This window comes from Aotus nancymaae, unplaced genomic scaffold (genome assembly GCF_030222135.1).
Source record: "Aotus nancymaae isolate 86718 unplaced genomic scaffold, 86718_ANA_hifiasm-v0.15.2.pri h1tg000131l, whole genome shotgun sequence".
Taxonomy (NCBI): Eukaryota; Metazoa; Chordata; class Mammalia; order Primates; family Aotidae; genus Aotus; species Aotus nancymaae.
In genome coordinates, this window is record NW_026988546.1 from 644,940 (window position 1) to 662,888 (window position 17,949).

At 50.6% G+C, this 17,949-nt stretch overlaps 1 protein-coding gene across 1 annotated transcript in view; it reads left to right on the forward strand.

Annotated features, from left to right (window-relative positions):
• The window catches only part of LOC135272753 (uncharacterized), a 31,935-nt gene that overhangs the window by 1,864 nt on the left and 12,122 nt on the right, over positions 1 to 17,949 (forward strand). The window contains exons 3-6 of the mRNA XM_064371344.1: positions 1,113 to 1,186; positions 1,621 to 1,768; positions 3,911 to 4,054; positions 14,092 to 14,233. Of these exons, the coding sequence (XP_064227414.1) occupies positions 1,113 to 1,186; positions 1,621 to 1,768; positions 3,911 to 4,054; positions 14,092 to 14,233 (508 nt within the window). The remainder of the gene's footprint in view (positions 1 to 1,112; positions 1,187 to 1,620; positions 1,769 to 3,910; positions 4,055 to 14,091; positions 14,234 to 17,949) is intronic.

Sequence of the window (17,949 nt, forward strand, 5' to 3'; positions counted from 1 at the left end):
ATTGCACCACTGCACTCCAGCCTGGGAGACAGAATGAGACTCTGTCCCCAAAAAAAAAAAAAAAAAAAAAAAGACTTCCTCTCTCCTCTCCCCTTCCCTCTCCTCCCCTCCCTCCCTTCTCCTTGTATCTTTCTCTTTCTCTTTTTCTTTCTATATGGGGTCTCGCTGTGTTGCCCAGGCTGCTCTCAAACAACTGAGCTCAAGGGATCTGCTCACCTCGGCCTCCCAAAGTACTGGGATGCTAGGTGTGAGCCACCGTGCCCAGCCTAAAATTTTATTTGAACTTGGCCTCGATGAAAATATTTTAATTTTTTCTTTGTACTTTTCTTCTTTAAAAGATGCAAATTTTAATAAGCAAATTATGTTGTCACCCACTGCCCACCAAAAAAACCCTACTAAGTAGGAATGCTTTTACACTGTTGGTGGGAGTGTAAATTAGTTCAACCATTGTGGAAGACAGTGTGGAAATTCCTCAAGGATCTAGAACTAGAAATACCATTTGACCAAGCAATCCCATCACTGGGCATATATATACTCAAAGGATTATAAATTATTCTATTATAAAGACACATGCACACATATGTTTATTGAAGCACTGTTCACAATAGCAAAGACTTGGAACTAACGCAAATGTCTATCAAAGATAGACTGGATAAAGAAAATGTGGCAAATATATCACATGGAATACTCTGCAGCCATTATAAAGGATGAGTTCATGTCCTTTGCAGTGACATGGATGAAGCTGGAAACGATGATTCTCAGCAAACTAGCACAGGAACAGAAAATCAAATGCCACGTGTTCTCACTCATAAGTGGAGTTGATCAGTGAGAACACATGGACACAGGGAGGGGAACATTAAATACCAGGGCCTGTCAGGGGTTGAGGTGCTAGGGAAGTGACAGCACTAGGAGAAATACCTGATGTAAATGATGGGTTGTTGAGGTCAGAAGGGGGTGGGCCTGGGTCCAGTCCGCAGGGCCCCTCCAGGCGCTGATCCAAGATGGAGTTGAGGTGGGGGCAGCGCTGGACGCCAGGGCCCCTGCCTATCTCCTGGGGAGCTGGGTGAGGCCGCAGGTGTCTGGGCCCTAGCAAGGCCCCGGGGCTCCCACAGGACAGATGCGGACAGTGAGGCCGAGGAGGCCCTGCTGCCCTTGGAACTGTGTCTCCAGTCCGCAGTTTTCCGTGGTTCTCTGGGTCCCCTCTGCAGAGGGGCAAGAGAGCCCACCCTGGATCCTGAGGCGCCGAGCTTGATGGAGCCCAGAGCTCCCTCCAGGCCGCTTCCTTGGCAGATCTTGAAGCTGAGGTCCAGAGGAAGCAGGGGCAGACCCCGGGCGCTCCAGGCAAAGGGAGCTGATCTCGGGGCTGGGGTCACAAGGCTCCACTCCTGCCACCTCTAGGGCTCTAGAGCCAGGGGGGATGAGAGACAGGAGGCCTTTAGTTCACCCCTAGGGCTGGACAGAGTGTCAGCCTGTGCCGCAACCCGAGGCGGTTCTGGCCAGGCCGAGCCGCGGCCCCTTTAAGAGGGGGTGGTGCTTCAGCTTGAAGGGAGGGACGCTGCCGGCGTGCGTGCCCTACGGAAGCCGGAAGCCGAGACTGCGCTTCTTGCGAGGATCCGGCAGGAGCAGCGGCGCGGCCGGAGGGAGAAGAGGCGGCGGCGGCGCGGCCGGAGGGAGAAGAGGCGGCGGCGGCGCGGCCGGAGGGAGAAGTTTCTTCAGAGAAGCCGTGGCGGCTTCTACGTGATAGTGGAGAAGGAGGCAGGTCTCTGCGGTAAGTGGCAGGGACTTGAACCCCACCGGGAATCCTCCAGGCCACCCTGCTCCTTCTCCGCGGCTCCCTGCTTTCCGGTCCTGACTTTTTTTTTTTTTTTTTTTTTGAGACAGAGTTTTGCTCTTGTTACCCAGGATGGAGTGCAATGGCGCGATCTCGGCTCACTGCAACCTCCCCCTCCTGGGTTCAGGCAATTCTCCTGCCTCAGCCTCCTGAGTAGCTGGGATTACAGGCACCCACCTCCGTGCCCAGCTAATTTTTTTTGTATTTTTAGTAGCAATGGGGTTTCACCATGTTGACCAGGTTGGTCTCGACCTCTTGACCTCGTGATCCACCCACCTCAGCCTCCCAAAGTGCTGGGATTACAGGTGTGAGCCACCGTGCCCGGCCTCCCGTCCTGACTTCTTTGTGGGCATTTGGGCCCTAGTCATCCGCGTGGGGGCGGTTGTGGGGTCCTGGCCGTGGCAGCGTCTGCAACCCTGTCGAGAAGGCTATGCCCATGTCTGACCTGCATCCAGCATCTAGGAGTGCACAGGCCCTGAGCCATGGTGAAGCCCGGGATCTGGGTCCCTCCGAGCCCCATGACCCTCTGAACTGGGGTATCCTAATTTTCATTTCCACCTACAGTGTATGAGTCCCGTTTTTCTAAAACCACACCCGCATTTCTACTTTTTTTAAGAGACTGAGTCTGGTTCTGTCGCCTAGGCTGGAGTGCAGTGCCACAATCTCAGTTCACTGCAACCTTCACCTCCTGTGTTCAGGCAATTCTCCTGTCTCAGCCTCCTGAGTAGCTGGGACTACAGACACCCACCATGATGATGCCAGGCTAATATTTGTATTTTTAGTAGAGGTGGGGTTTCACCATATTGGTCAGACTGGTTTCAAACTCCTGACCTCAGGTAATCCACCCAACTAGGCTTCCCAAAGCGCTGAGATTACAGGCGTGAGCCACCTTGCCTGGCAAATTGCAGTTTCCTAATGAATTGTTCATTTTGAGGACCTAATCTCTTATCTGTTGTTCGATTTTATGTCGGCAGAATTGTCTGGTCAGGTTCTAGATTGGATTCTTCTGCTTCTTTGTGTAGTGTATTTTTGTGTACACATTAGTCTCGCCGTTTCAGACTCTTCTGGGTACGTGGGCCCACCTGCTCCCAGTGGGCTTAGAGGAGAAGTAGGAGTAGCCACGGTGGCCCATGCTGGAGGCGGGAGCCTGCACTGTTCCCGATGGGGAGTGGGTTAGGGCACTCACTATTCAGGGTTGCAGTGCCTGCAGTGGGGGGTGGTTTGGGTGCCATATAGGGGCATCACTGCCTGCGGTGGGGGTCTGGTGGGGGACTCTATCTGTGGTTACACTGCCCATTGCAGGGAGTTGGTTGGGGCGCTATCCCAGGCTGTGCTGCCCATGGCAGGGAGGTGGTGTGCCGGTGCCATCGAGTGCTACAGTGTCTAAGGCAGGGGCAGGTTAGGGGCTGCCATCACATGCTACACTGCCAGTGGTGGGGTCTGGGGTGTTGGCACTATCCTGGGGCTACACTGCCAGTGGCAGCGGGTTAGGGGCTCTGTCGGAAGCTGCACTGCCATTAGCAGGTGATGGAGGTTTCAGTGACAGCTGTGGTCTCTGAGAGAGGATTGGTCCTCCTCTCCCCAGACTCTAAACTCTAAAGGGCCATCTCCTACTGCATGACGGGCAGGATTTTCACGTTTCTGTGAAAATCCTGATCACAGCAGGGCACCCAGACCCATCTTGGTTCCCAGGCCTGAGCCCTCACATTCTGTGTTGCAGAGACTGCCAGGAATGCCCAGGCATGCAGTAGCAGACACCATGGGGTGATAGGTCCCTGTAGGTGGAGGTCTCAGGAATGGGAACTAGCACTTTGGTGAGGAGGGCTGGCTGGGGCTGAGGTTCTGCTGCTCCTGCTTCCTGAGTACAGCCTGCGTGGTCCCAGTGGTTCCTGTGGAGCAGGAAGCCCAGACACCATGGTGTCTCCAGTCTCCACTCCCTAGCCAGTTTGGGCCAAAAAGAGCTGCCATGGACTTTGGAGGGTGGGTGTGAGTGCCTTGACTGAGACTACCCCATGGCACCCAGTGGCCAGCATGACAAGGTGGGGGTCTAACACTACCACTGTCTGTGTCCTGTTCTAGGCTTTTCTGGCTTTGTCCACCCAACTGCTCCATGCCAGGAGAAGGAAGAGCCGTCTGCTACATGCTGGAGGCTGGAGCCTGTGGCACCACGGCTCGCCTCACTGTGGTGGGTGGCAGCGACAGAGACTGCAGAGCGCCAGAGAGGTAGGAAGTGGCTGGCCACCACTAGGGCAGGGACAGGGGTGCAGAGGTGGCCAGGTGGCAGCCTCTGAGGTGGCCTTGGTCCCCGGGTCCCCTGCTGCTGGTTATGGCAGGCAGAGCTGAGGTTGCCACCTCTTCTGCCACAGCTTGTGCAGGTGGCAGCTGCTGTTGAGTCCATGGCAGAGGGTAGCAGTGCAGGTCCCAGACCTGAGTGAGGCTTGAGGTTTGTGGTATACCCCCCTCCCACCCTAGGATCCGCTCCTCTTTGGCGGCTCCCTGAGTGCTGGGCCACGGGTCTGTACACTGTGCAGCCACTGGAATGGGGCTGAGCACCACTTCCTGCCCTCCTGCAGCTGTGGCTTCACTGCCTCCTTATGGCCATGGTGGCGTCTGGCCTCTGGTTCTGTGCTGCTGGCCACCGTGTGCATGTCCAGGGTTGCCACCGCTGCTGACATGCACCATCTGCAGGGGGCAACTGCAGCTGAGCCCATGGCATCAGCTGGCAGAGCTAGTCCCAGAAGACCCAAGGGCCACCCAACAGACTGCCCTCCCAGCCTAGGGTCCCTCTTTCTTGGCCGATGCACAGAGTGACGGGTCACAGTCGCTGGGTACTGTGCAGCCGCTGGATCCTCAAGGCGGGCTGGCCAGTTCCTGCTTTCCTGCAGCAGCAGGGCCCACTGCCTGTGTTAGGATCTGCAGAGGCTTCTGACCCTGGGATCCTCATTGCAGTGGAGCGGGTGGGCAGTGTCAGTGGTTGTCACTGTGACTGCTGCATGGCCATATGCAGGTGGCAGCTGCAGCTGAGCCCAAGGCAGAGGCTGGCCCTAGATGGCCCAAGAATTGCCCAGTGTACCACGTAGGGTCCATCTTCCTTTCCCCTGCCCAGATCGTGGGGTCTGGGTGCTGTGCAGCCTCGGGGGTGGTGCTGAGCACCGGTTCCTGCCCTCCTTCTGTTCCTTTTTGACCCTGGTCCAGGGTGCTGGTTGTGGGCACTGGGTACCCTGCAGCCACTAGGATGGGGCTGGGCGCCAGTTCCAGTCCTCCTCCTGCTGCGAGACCTGACTTAGGCGCCACAGCAGGGTCTGGCCCATGGGTCCATGTTGCTGGTGGAGGCAGGCAGGATCAGGGGTTGCCACCGCTGCTGCCACATACTATCTCTAAGTGGCAGGTGCAGCAGAATGTATGGGAGGCCACAGGGCTGGTCTCAGACAGGCTGGGGGTCACCCAAGGCACCTCCCCCCATGCTAAGATCCGAGCTTCCTTTGCCCAAGCCAAGAGCATGGGGTCACAGGCTCTGGGCCCACTGCTGCCCCCGGGATGAGGCTGAGTGCCGGTTTCTGCCCCCATGCAGCTGCACCGCCGACCACCTAAATTAGACACCATGGTGACATCTGGCCCTGGGATTCCTGCTGCTGGTGGGGGAGGACAGGGCCAGGGGTTGCCACTGATACTGACTTGCACCATTTCCAGGTGGCAGCTGTGGCTGAGTCCATGGCAGATTCTGACGGGGCTGCTCCCTGAGGGTGTGAGGGTCATGGAGTGTACTGCCATCCCACCCTAGGGTCCACTTTTCCTTGTCCCTAGCCCAGAACACCAGTTTGCAAGCACTGGGCACTGTGCAGCCGCAGAGTTGTGCCTGAGCGCCTCGTGCCCTCCCGCACCTGCCGGCTGACTGTGGCAGTATCTGGTCCTGGGTTCCATGCTACTGGGCTGGGTTCCATGCTACTGGGCCAGTTTCCAGGGTTGCCACCGCTGCTGCCCCATGCATGTACTGCAATAGTTACTCTGTTAGCTGAGCCAGCTACTGAGTGCCTGACAGAATTGGTAGTGTAGATAGTGTGGATAGGCCACACAAAGGGAGATTCATGGCCCCAGGTGAGGCAGTTGGGATGGTGTAAGATTTCATCACGCTCCTTGGAATGGCACGCAAATGAAAACTGAATGTTTTATTTCTGGAATTTTCCATCTGAAATTTTTGGGATGTGCTCAGGGAACTGAAACTGCAGAAAGCAACACTGTGGGTAATGGGAATGACTGTGCCTCTATTAGTTTTTATATTAGTTTTCTATTGTTGGTATAGCCGATTATGACTCACTTAGCCACTTAATATAATGCAAGTTTATTATCTTTTAAGTTCTGGAGGTCTGAGTTTGAAATGCATCTTACTAGGATAAAATCAGGACATTGTCAGGGCTACATTCCTTTGGAGATGCTGGGGGAGAATCTGTTTCCTTGCTTTGTCCAACTTCTATACAGGCTGCCTGCATTCCTTAGCTCATAGCCCCTCTTCCGTCTTCAGAGGCAACAGTGCAGCATCTTCAAATCTCTCTCCTGACTCTCCTACCTTCCTCTTCCATCTTTTGTTTTCTCAAGACAATGTCTTACTCTTTTCTCCAGGCTGGGGTGCAGTGGCATGATCATGGCTCACTGCAGCCTTGACCTACCTGGGCTCACATGATCCTCCCACTTTAGCCTCCCATGTAGGTAGAAGTACAGGTGTGTGCTACCACTCCCAGTTAATTATTATTATTATCATGATGTATATATCATAGAGACAGGGTTTTGCCATGTTGCCCAGGCTGATCTTTTTTGAAATAGTTTTTAAATTTTACTTTAAGTTCTGGGATATATGTGCAGAACGTGCAGGTTTGTTATACAGGTATACATGTGCCCTGGTGTTTGCTGCACCTATCAACCTGTCATCTAGGTTTTAAGCCCTGCATGCATTAGGTATTTGTCCTAATGCTCTCCCTCCCATTTCTCCCCATGCCCTAACAAGCCTTAGTATGTGATGTTCCCCTCCCTGTGTTCATGTGTTCTCATTGTTCAGCTCCCACTTATGAGTGATAAAATGAGGTGGTTGATTTTCTCTTCCTGTGTTAGTTTGCTGAGAATGATGGTTTTCAGCTTCATCCATGTCCCTGCAAAATACATGAAACTCATTCTTTTTTATGACTGCATAGTATTCCATGGTGTATATGTGCCACATTTTCTTTATCCAATCTATTATTGATGGGCATTTGAGTTGGTTCCAAGTCTCTGCTTTTGTAAATAGTGCTGCAATAAGCGTGTGTGTGCATGTGTCTTTATAGTAGAATGATCTATAATCCTTTGAGTATATACCCAGTGATGGGATTGCTGGTTCAAATGATGTTTCTTGTTCTAGATTCTCGATGAATCGTCACACTGTCTTCCATAATGGTTGAACTAAGGTGATATTTTTCTTAAGCCGCTTATTGGTGATATGTACTCTCAAAGCAAAAACAGCCAAGTTTGCTATTTTCACAGCTGTCAGACTACAAAAGTGTGTTTTCAAAATCTCTGGTTACTTGGGTTCCTAACCCTTCCCTCAACTGTGTAGATGGTATCCTAGTGTTTCCCTGGATTTTCTATCACAGAGGAAAAGCCAAGGTCAGTCTGATTTTCATTCATTTCTAAGTACTTTTCTCAGATTCTGGAATAGTTTAAAGTTTTCCAGCATTTTAATACATATTCTGCCAGGATATTTCTATATGAGGATTTCTTTTTATACAACATGATTTTTTTAAAAGTCAAGAAAAAATATTTTTTGTTTTTTTTTTCCATTAGTTTGTTGTTCTTGTTCTACTCTATTCTGAAAAATGTGTTATATTAATATTAGAGTTTTAAAATTGGGTGTCACAGAGCTCTCATTCTCATTACTTTTATTCTGTTATCCTTTTCCTCTACATTCTTGGAGAACTTCTCCAATGTATTCTTAATATCAATGATTTGATTTTTGTGTGTGTGTGTGGGTGGTATCAGTCTTGCTGGTAAATATCTTCATATGGATATTTAAATTCTTTTTGATCCCTTGCAAATCTTTTTTTTTTTTTTAATTGTATTTAGATTCTGGGGTACATGTGCAGATCGTGCAGGATTGTTGCATAGGTACACACATGGCAATGTGGTTTGCTGCCTCCAATCCCCCGTCACCCACATCTGGCATTTCTCCCCATATTATCCCTCCCCTACCTCCCCACCCCCCAGCTGTCCCTCCCTTGCCCCCCGCAACAGACCCCAGTGTCTGATGTTCCCCTCCCTGTGTCCATGTGTTCTCATTGTTCAACACCCGCCTATGAGTGAGAACATGTGGTGTTTGATTTTCTGTTCTTGTGTCAGTTTGCTGAGAATGATGGTTTCCAGATTAATCCGTGTCCCTACAAAGGGCATGAACTCATCGTTTCTTATGGCTTCATAGTATTCCATGGTGTATATGTGCCACATTTTCCTTGTCCAGTCTATCGTCAATGGGCATTTGAGTTGGTTCCAAGACTTTGCTATTATAAACAGTGCTGCTATGAACATACGTGTGCATGTGTCCTTATAATAGAACAATTTATAATTCTTTGGGTATATACCCAGTAATGGAATTGCTTAGTCAAATGGAATTTCTACTTCTAGGTCCTTGAGGAAGTGCCACACTGTCTTCCACAATGGGTGAACTAGTTTACTCTCCCACCAACAGTGTAAAAGTATTCCTATTTCTCCATGTCCTCTCCAGCATCTGTTGTCTCCAGATTTTTTAATGATTGCCTTTCTAACTGGCATGAGGTGATATCTCAATGTGGTTTTGATTTGCATTTCTCTACTAATCAGTGATGATGAGCATTTTTTCATGTGTTTGTTGGCCTCATATGTCTTCTTTTGAAAAATGTCTGTTCATATCCTTCTCCCACTTTTGGATGGGTTTGTTTGTTTTTTTTCTTGTAAATCTGTTTTAGTTCTTTGTAGATTCTGGATATTAGCCCTTTGTCAGATGGGTAGATAGCAAAAATTTTTTTCCCATTCTGTTGGTTGTCGGTTCACTCTATTGACTGTTTCTTTTGCTGTACAGAAGCTCTGGAGTTTAATTAGGTTCCATTTGTCTATTTTGGCTTTTGTTGCCAATGTTGTTGGTGTTTTAGTCATGAAGTTCTTGCCTATGTTACATATATTCCTTTTCATCTCCTTCCATTTCATTTTTCTTTCTTTTCTTTTCTTTTTCTTTTTTTCTTTTTCATGAGACAGAGTCTTGCTCTGTTGCCTAGGCTGGTATGCAATGGCACAATCTTGGCTCACTGCAACCTTTGCCTCCTGGGTTCAAGCAGTTTTCTGTCTTTGCTTCCTGAGTAGCTGGAATTACAGGCACCCACCACCACGCCTAGCTAATTTTTTGTATTTTTAGTAGAGATGAGGTTTCACTATCTTGGACAGGTTGGTCTTGAACTCCTGACTTTGTGATCCACCCACCTCAGCCTCCCAAAGTGCTGGGATTACAGGCATGAGCCATGGCACCTGCCCCTTCCATTTCATTTTTCCTTTAGGAGATTCTCACTATAGATTTTTACTCTTCATTTCATGAAGTCCACATGTTCTTGAATTGTTTTGAGACTTGCTCCACCCCTCAGACTTTGTGATATGGTTCTGAAAGGGTTTTGCCCATCTCCATGTCAGTTTTCTCCTTTATTTCAAAGCAAGGTCTGTCCCTACCTAGTTCTTACCAACAGATAGGAGTGTGGATTGCTTCAGGCTGCACCCTATGTCCACTTGGGTGATGTATGGTGAGTTCCATTTCTAAGGCTAGAGGGAAGTTTGATGTATGGTGGTCCAAATTTAGGTACCAGGTTCTAGCTGGCTTTCACTTACTACAGTTTCTGCTTTTAAAAAAAATAGATTTGCCAGGTGCAGTGGCTCACACCTGTAATCCTAGCACTTTAGGAGGCTGAGGTGGGTGGATCACCTGAGGTCAGGAATTCAAGACCAGCCTGGCCGTCATGGTGAAACCCCATCTTCAAAAAAAAAAAAATGATTCAAGTGGGCACATAGGCATGTTTGTTACATGGATGTATTATGTGATGCTGAGGTTTGAGGTATGATTGATCTGTCACCCAGGTTGTGAGCATAGTACCCAATAAATTTCCTTTTATTTTTCCTCCCTCCTTCCTTCCTTTCTTTCTTCCTTTTCTTCCTTTCCTCTTTCTTTCTTTTCTTTCTTTCTCTCTCTCTCTTTTGTTCTCTCTCTTTCTCTCTCTCTCTTTCTCCTTCCCTCCTTTTTTCCTTTCTTCCTTCCCATTTTTTCCTTCATTTATTTCTTTTTTTTGAAATGGAGTCTTACTCTGTCCCCCAGGCTGGAGTGCAGTGGCACAATCTAGGCTCACTGCAGCCTTCGCCTCTCAGGTTCAAGAGATTCTCCTGCCTCAGCCTCCTGAGTAGCAGGGATTACAGGTGTACACTACCACGCCTGGCTAATTTTTGTATTTTAAGTAAAGATGGGATTTCACCATGTTGGCCAGGCTGGTCTTGAATGTTTAACCTCAAGTGATCCACCATGGCCTCCAAAAGTGCTCGGATTGCAGGCATGAGCCACCATACCCAGCACAATAGATAGTTTTTCAGTCTTTCCTCCCAACTCCTCCAGTATCTCTTGTTCCCATCTTTATGTCTGTGAGTACCTAATATTGAGTTCTCACTTATAAGTGAGAATATGCAGGGTCTGTTTTTCTGTTCCTGAGTTAACTCACTTAGGATAATGGCCTCCTGCTGCACTCATGTTGCTGCAAAGGACATGATTTCATTCTTTTTCACAGCTGCATATTATTTCCTGGTGCATATATGCCACATTATCCAATCCACTGTTGATCACCTAAGTTGATTCTATGTCTTTGCTATTGTGAATAGTGCTGCAATAAACATGTTAGTCACAGGTTTCTTTTTGGTAGAAGGATTTATTTTCCTTTGGGTATATCCCAGTAATGGCATCACTGGATGGAATGATAAATCTAAGTTTAGCTTTTTGAAAAAATCTCCAAATTGCATTCTGCAGAAAGGAAACATTTTCAAATTTCATTTCCCCAGGGGGAAACAAATTCAGAACCCCAGTGTATAATATGTATTTGTATAGCTGCAGCTTTCACCTGTGACATCTTATTCTTTGCCCCTGTCTAGTTCTTCCTTGTTTTGAACCAACAGAGCACTTGAAAAACAGCCATCATCACTATTTGGTGCTGCCAGGGTTGGTGTTTTCTTTGTCTCCATGTCCAGTTCTTTATTCATGGAGACTACATCCCCCAGGCAGGTATCATGGTGCTCTGGTAGAACCTGGGCTTTGATGTCAGATCTGAAGTGAAGCCCCAGCTCCAACTCACCAGCTCCATTATCTTGAGCTGCTTACAGAGCTTCTCTAAGTCTCAGTTTGTTCATCCATAAAGCGGAGCTCAAAGCATCTTTGAGATGATTAAACGAGATAATACAAGACACTATTTGTAAGGTGCTTGAAACCTGGAAATAATAAACTGAGTGCTCACTATGGTTAAGCATTCTTCAGAGACTTCATGTATTTTAAAACATGAGGTAGGCACTGTTAACATTTCTAGTTCACAGAGAGGAAGGAGGCTTGGAGAGGTTAAGGTGTTTGCCCATCCTTGCACAGCTAGTAGGTGGTAATGCTGGGATTCACCCCTTCAGAGACTTCAGATGCTGGGCTCTTAAGCCATCATGTCACCATACATGCTGTCCCAAAAATTTGTCACTGCCATTCCCTCCACTCCCCACAATTTCCTATTAGTTCGGCTTTTGTTGATTTGATTTATCAGGACGTCAACATTTGTGAAGAAAGGTGAGATAAGAGCGGAGTGGGGGGGTAGGATGGGGGAAATTGCAGAGTGCCCTAGAAGTTGCAAAGTGTGTTTCTTAGTATATGAAGACTGAGGGGGGCATAGTAGAAGTTGTCTGAGAATTCTGCTAACCTTGCAAGCTGCCTGTCATTTTCATGAGGTAGAAGCAGGACAAGTCTTATAGTTTGGGTTTGGGCTGTGATATAGGGATTCCGTCTAGATTTAGGCTTGTTTGACCATTGGCTTAGTTGTGGGTTTTGTTGTTGTTGCTTTGTTTTTAGGGCCTCAGTCTCCCAGGCTGGAGTGCAGTGGTGCAATCACAGCTCCCTGCAGCTGTGATCTTGACCTCCTGGGCTCAAGAGATCCTCCCGAGTAGCTGGGTCTACAGGTTTGTGCCACTATGCCTGGCTAATTTTTTGAATATTTTGTAGAGATGGTGTCTTTCTATGTTGCCCAGGCTTGAACTCCTGGGCTCAAGTGATCCCTCTGCCTCAGCCTCCTGAAGAGCTGGGATTACAGGTGGGCACCACCATGGCTAACTTTAATTGTTTGTAGAGCTGGGGTCTCACTATGCTGCCCAAGCTGGTCTTGAACTTCTGGTCTCAAGAAATGCCAGAGCATTGGGATTACACGTGTGAGCCACTCTGCTGGGTCAGTTCCTTCTAGATTTAGGCTGACCATTGGCTTAGTTTTGGAGAGAAAGCTGTGTTTCCATGTTTTTGGATTTTAGCCTTTCATGAGAAGCTGGGAGAATGGGTATTAGAATTTTATCTATCTATCTATCTTTCTATCTGTCTATCTTTCTTCCTATGTATCCGTCTATCTATCTATCTGTTGTTGTTGTTTGAGACAGGGTCTCGCTCTGTTGTCCAGGCTGGAGTGCAGTGGTGCAACACTGCCAGCAGTGAGGGGTGTGTTGGGGTTGCTATCAGGTGTTACATTGCCCCCAGTGGGTGGGGGGTGTGATATCCAGGACATCATTGCCTGTGTCTGGGAGCTGGTTGGGGGCACTATCCAAGGCTGCACTGCCCACATGGGGAGCGGGTTAGGGAGCAGTATCTGGGACTGCAATGCTGGTGGAGGATGGGTTCGGGCTACCATAGGGTGCTGCACTGCTGGTGGCAGGGAGGGGGGTGTTTAAAGGTGCCATGGGGACTACACTGAGGCAGAGGTGGGGGAGCTTGTTGGGAGAGCTACACAGGGTTGGACTGCCTGTGGAGCAGGGTAGAGGGTTGGTGGGGGCACTGTTGGGGCCAGATGCACAGCCTGAGTGTGCGGGAGGTGGTGGGTGGGTTGGGTGCTCTCAGGGATCTGCACTGCCTGGCAAAGAGTGGGTGAGTGTGCTATTCCAGGCTGTGTGGGTTGTGGCAGGGGCAGTTTGGGTGCACTATCAGGGGCTACCCGAGCTGTCCATGGGGGTACTTCCCAAGGTGGAGAGGGAGTTTGGAGTGCTATCCATGGCCGCACTGCCCAAGGCAAGGAGTTGGTTGGGGGTGCTATCCAGGGCTGCACTGTTCCCAATGGGGAGTGGGTTAGGGCACTCACTGTTCAGTGTTGCAGTGCCCACAGTTGGGGGTGGTTTGGGTGCAATATGGGGACATCACTGCCTGCAGTGGCGGTCTTGTTGGGGACCCTGTCTGTGGTTACACTGCCCACCGCATGGAGTCGGTTGGGGTGCTATCCCAGGCTGTGCTGCCCATGGCAGGGAGGTGGTGTGCCGGTGCCATCGAGTGCTACAGTGTCTAAGGCAGGGGCAGGTTAGGGGCTGCCATCACGTGCTACACTGCCAGTGGTGGGGTCTGGGGTGTTGGCACTATCCTGGGGCTACACTGCCAGTGGCAGCGGGTTAGGGGCTCTGTCGGAAGCTACACTGCCATTGGCAGGTGATGGAGGTTTCAGTGACAGCTGTGGTCTCTGAAAGAGGAGTGGTCCTCCTCTTCCCAGACTCTAAACTCTAAAGGGTCATATCCTCCTGCATGGCAGGCACACATTTCTGTGAAAATCCTGATCACAGCAGGGCACCCAGACCCATCTTGGTTCCCAGGCAGCCCTCATATTCTGTGTCACAGAGACTGCCAGGGATGCCCAGGCATGCAGTAGCAGACACCATGGGGTGACAGGGCCCTGTGGGTGGAGGTCTCAGGAGTGGAACCAGCATGTTGGTGAGGAGGGCTGACTAGGGCTGAGTTTCTGCTGCTCCTGCTTCCTGAGCACAGCCTGGGTGGTCCCAGTGGTTCCTGTGGAGCAGGAAGCCCAGATACCATGGAGTCTCCAGTCTCCATTCCCTAGCCAGTTTGGGCCAAAAAGAGCTGCCGTGGACTTTGGAGGGTGGGTGTGAGTGCCTTCACCGAAACTGGCCTGTGCCACCCAGTGGCCAGCATGACAAGATGGGGGTCTAATGCTACCACTGTCTGTATCCTATTCTAGGGTTTTCTGGCTTTGCCCACCCAACTGCTCCATGCCAAGAGAAGGAAGAGCCATCTGCTGCATGCTGGAGGCTGGAGACTGGGACCACAACTTGCCTCACTGCGGTGGGTGTCAGCGGTGGAGACTACAGAGCGCTGGAGAGGTAGGAGGGTGGCTGGTTGCCACTAGGACAGGGAAAGGGGTGCAGAGGTGTCCAGGTTGCAGCCTCTGAGGCGGCCTCGTTCCCTGGGTCCCCTGCTGCTGGTTACGGCAGGCAGAGCTGGGGTTGCCACCGCTTCTGTGCCTTGTGCAGGTGGCACCTGCAGTTGAGGCCATGGCAGAGGATGGCAGTACAGGTCCCAGACCTGAGTGAGGCCTGAGGGTCACAGAATACTCCCCTCCCATCTGCTCCTCTTTGGCGGCTCTCTGAGTGCTGGGCTGTGGGTCCCTACACTGTGCAGCCACTGGAATGGGGCTGAGCGCCACTTCCTGCCCTCCTGCAGCTGCGGCTTCACCGCCTCTGTTAGGGCCATGGTGGCATCTGGCCCCTGGTTCTGTGCAGCTGGCCGCCGTGCATGTCCAGGGTTGCCACCGCTGCTGACACGCACCATCTGCAGGGGGTGGCTGCAGCTGAGCCCATGGCATCAGCTGGCAGGGCTAGTCCCAGAAGACCCGAGGGCCACCAGCAGACTGCCCTCCCAGCCTAGGGCCCCTCTTTCTTGGCCGATGCATAGAGCGACGGGTCACAGTTGCTGGGTGCTGTGCAGCCGCTGGATCCTCAAGGCGGGCTGGCCAGTTCCTGCTTTCCTGCAGCAGCAGGGCCCACTGCCTGTGTTAGGATCTGCAGAGGCTTCTGGCCCTGGGATCCTCATTGCAGTGGTGCGGGTAGGCAGTGTCAGTGGTTGTCACTGTGACTGCTGCATGGCCATGTGCAGGTGGCAGCTGCAGCTCAGCCCAAGGCAGAGGCTGGCCCTAGATGGCCTGAGAATTGCCCAGTGCACTGCCTAGGGTCCATCTTCCTTGCCCCTGCCCAGAGCGTGGGGTCTGGGTGCTGTGCAGCCTCGGGGGTGGGGCTGAGCACTGGTTCCCGCCCTCCTTCTGTTCCTTTTTGACCCTGGTCCAGGGTGCTGGTTGTGGGCACTGGGTACCCTGCAGCCACTAGGATGGGGCTGGGCGCCAGTTCCAGTCCTCCTCCTGCTGCGGGGCCTGATTTAGGCCCCGCAGCAGGGTCTGGCCCTTGGGTCCGTGTTGCTGGTGGAGGCGGGCAGGATCAGGGCTTGCCACCGCTGCTGCTGCATGCCATCTATCAATGGCAGGTGCAGGAGAATGCACAGGGGGCTGCAGGGCTGGTCTCAGACAGCCTGGGGGTCACCCAAGGCACCTCCACCGACCCTAAGATCCGTGCCTCCTTTGCCCAAGCCCAGCATGTGAGGTCGCGGGCTCTGGGCCCACTGCAGCCCCCGGGATGAGGCTGAGCACCAGTTTCCACCCCCCTTGCAGCTGTGCCGCCGACCACCTAAATTAGGCGCCATGGTGACATCTGGCCCTGGGATTCTTGCTGCTGGTGAGGGAGGACAGGGCCAGGGGTTATCACTGATACTGACCTGCGCCATTTCTAGGTGGCAGCTGTGGCTGAGCCCATGGCAGATTCTGGCAGGGCTGCTCCCCGAGGGCATGAGGATGGCAGAGTGTACCACCATCCCACCCTAGGGTTCACTTTTCCTTGGCCCTGGCCCAGAGCACAGGTTTGTGGGCTCTGGGCACTGTACAGCATTGTGACTGAGTGCCTCCTGCCCTCCTGCACCTGCGGGCTGACTGTGGCAGTATCTGCTCCTGGGTTCCATGCTACTGGGGCCAGTTTCTAGGGTTGCCACCGCTGCTGCCCCATGCATGTACTGCAATAGTAAGATAGCTGAGCCAGCTACTGAGTGCCTGACAGAATTGGTAGTGTAGATAGTGTGGATAGGCCACACAAAGGGAGATTGATGGCCCCAGACGGGGCAGTTGGGATGGTGTAACATTGCATCATGGTCCTTGAAATGGCATGCAAATGAAAACTGAATGTTTTATTTTTGGAATTTTCCATCTGAAATTTTTGGGATGTGCTCAGGGAACTGAAACTGCAGAAAGCGACACTGTGGGTAATGGGAACGATTGTGCCTCTATTAGTTTTTATATTAGTTTTCTATTGTTGCTATAGCCGATTATGACTCACTTAGCCACTTAAAATAAACAAGTTTATTATCTTTAAGTTCTGGAGGTCTGAGTTTGAAATGCATCTTAGTAGCATAAAGTCAGGATATTGTCAGGGCTATATTCCTTTGGAGATGCTGGGGGAGAATCTGTTTCCTTGCTTTGTCCAACTTCTATAGAGGCTGCCTGCATTCCTTAGCTCATAGCCCCTCTTCCATCTTCAAAGGCAACAGTGCAGCATCTTCAAATCTCTCTCCTGACTCGCCTACCTTCCTTTTCCATCTTCTCCCTCTCCTTTCTCGCTGCCCCTGACAGACCTTGGTGTGAAATGCTCCCCTCCCTGTGGCCATGTGTTCTCATTGTGCAGCTCCCACTTACAAATGAGAACATGCAGTGTTTGGTTTTCTGTTCCTGTGTTAGTTTGCTGAGAATAATGGTTTCCAGCTTCATCCATGTCCCTGCAAAAGACATGAACTCATTCTTTTTTATGGCTGCATAGTATTTCATGGTGTATATGTGCTGTATTTTCTGGACCCCCGAGGCTGGGAAGGCAGATTCTCACTCAGTTTCCACCTTTTCTGCTGCCCTCTCTTCTCTCTGCCGTCTTCTCCCTTTCTTTCTGTTCTTTGGAGAAAATAGGTCTGCAGCAGCCACTGAAGTTTGTCTTGCTTTGTGTTCTACTCTTGGTCTCGCTTTCTTTCTTTCTCCATCCACCTTGCCTGGCTGATTTTTCATATCCCCTTGAGAAGGCTTTTTGACATCCTTAAAAATCTTCTCAAAAGTGAATTTCTGCTTATGGTTTAAATGGAAGCCATTGTCAGCTGGGGTCAGTGATGACCCACCCATCTCCTACACTACTTCCCTTTGCTCTCTGGTTCCCACATTTGATTCTGTTTTCTCCCACTTCCTCGGTCTGTCGGGTAGTCCCAGCCTACCCTGATCTCTACCACGTGAATGGAGGGAAAGCTAAGCCGTCCTTCCTGGCTTTCCAGTGAGCCAGCAGGTGGATCTTCAGACCTTCTTGCCTGTGTGGGCATCCAGAAAACGTTTGGGGTGTGTTGCCATGGAGACAATGGAGTATTTATTGTACTACCTTCCTTAGACTTTCTTATGCAACCTGCCCTCTTTCCCGGATTGCTGTGATGCTGCAGGGAGGTTTCTTAAATTAATCTTGTCAAAATAGCCTTCAAATCCTTTTGGAGCAGGAATTTCTTTTTAATCTCACAAGACACAAACTGTTCAAGGGAAGAATTAGGAACAAAGACAACTTGTGCAGGGGGACTGGAGAGAACTTGGAGAGCATTTAGAGAAAAGCAGGGAAATGATTGTTGGGTTGGAAAACAGGAACATGGATAAGTGATGAGAGGAATGGGGATTATTTAACTGGGACAGAGAGGCTGACAGGTGACCTAGTAATAGCCTTCCAGTTTGTGGAGGGTTAGCACAGGGAGACTGGCTTCCCATTACCAGGGAAGAGAAGACACTGAAAGTGGGAGGTAGGGGAGCCTGAGGCTGAGGAAGAACTTCTAATCACAGGGTCTGTTAATTATAGCAAGGGAGGATGGATCACAAGCTCTTCACCAAGTAGTCTTCCCAGACAATAGCAGCACTGGGATGGTGGTAGGGCTTTCTGTGAGTCATCCGGTGCAGAGCTTCCTGATCACTTGTCCTAAGATAGTAGCAAGA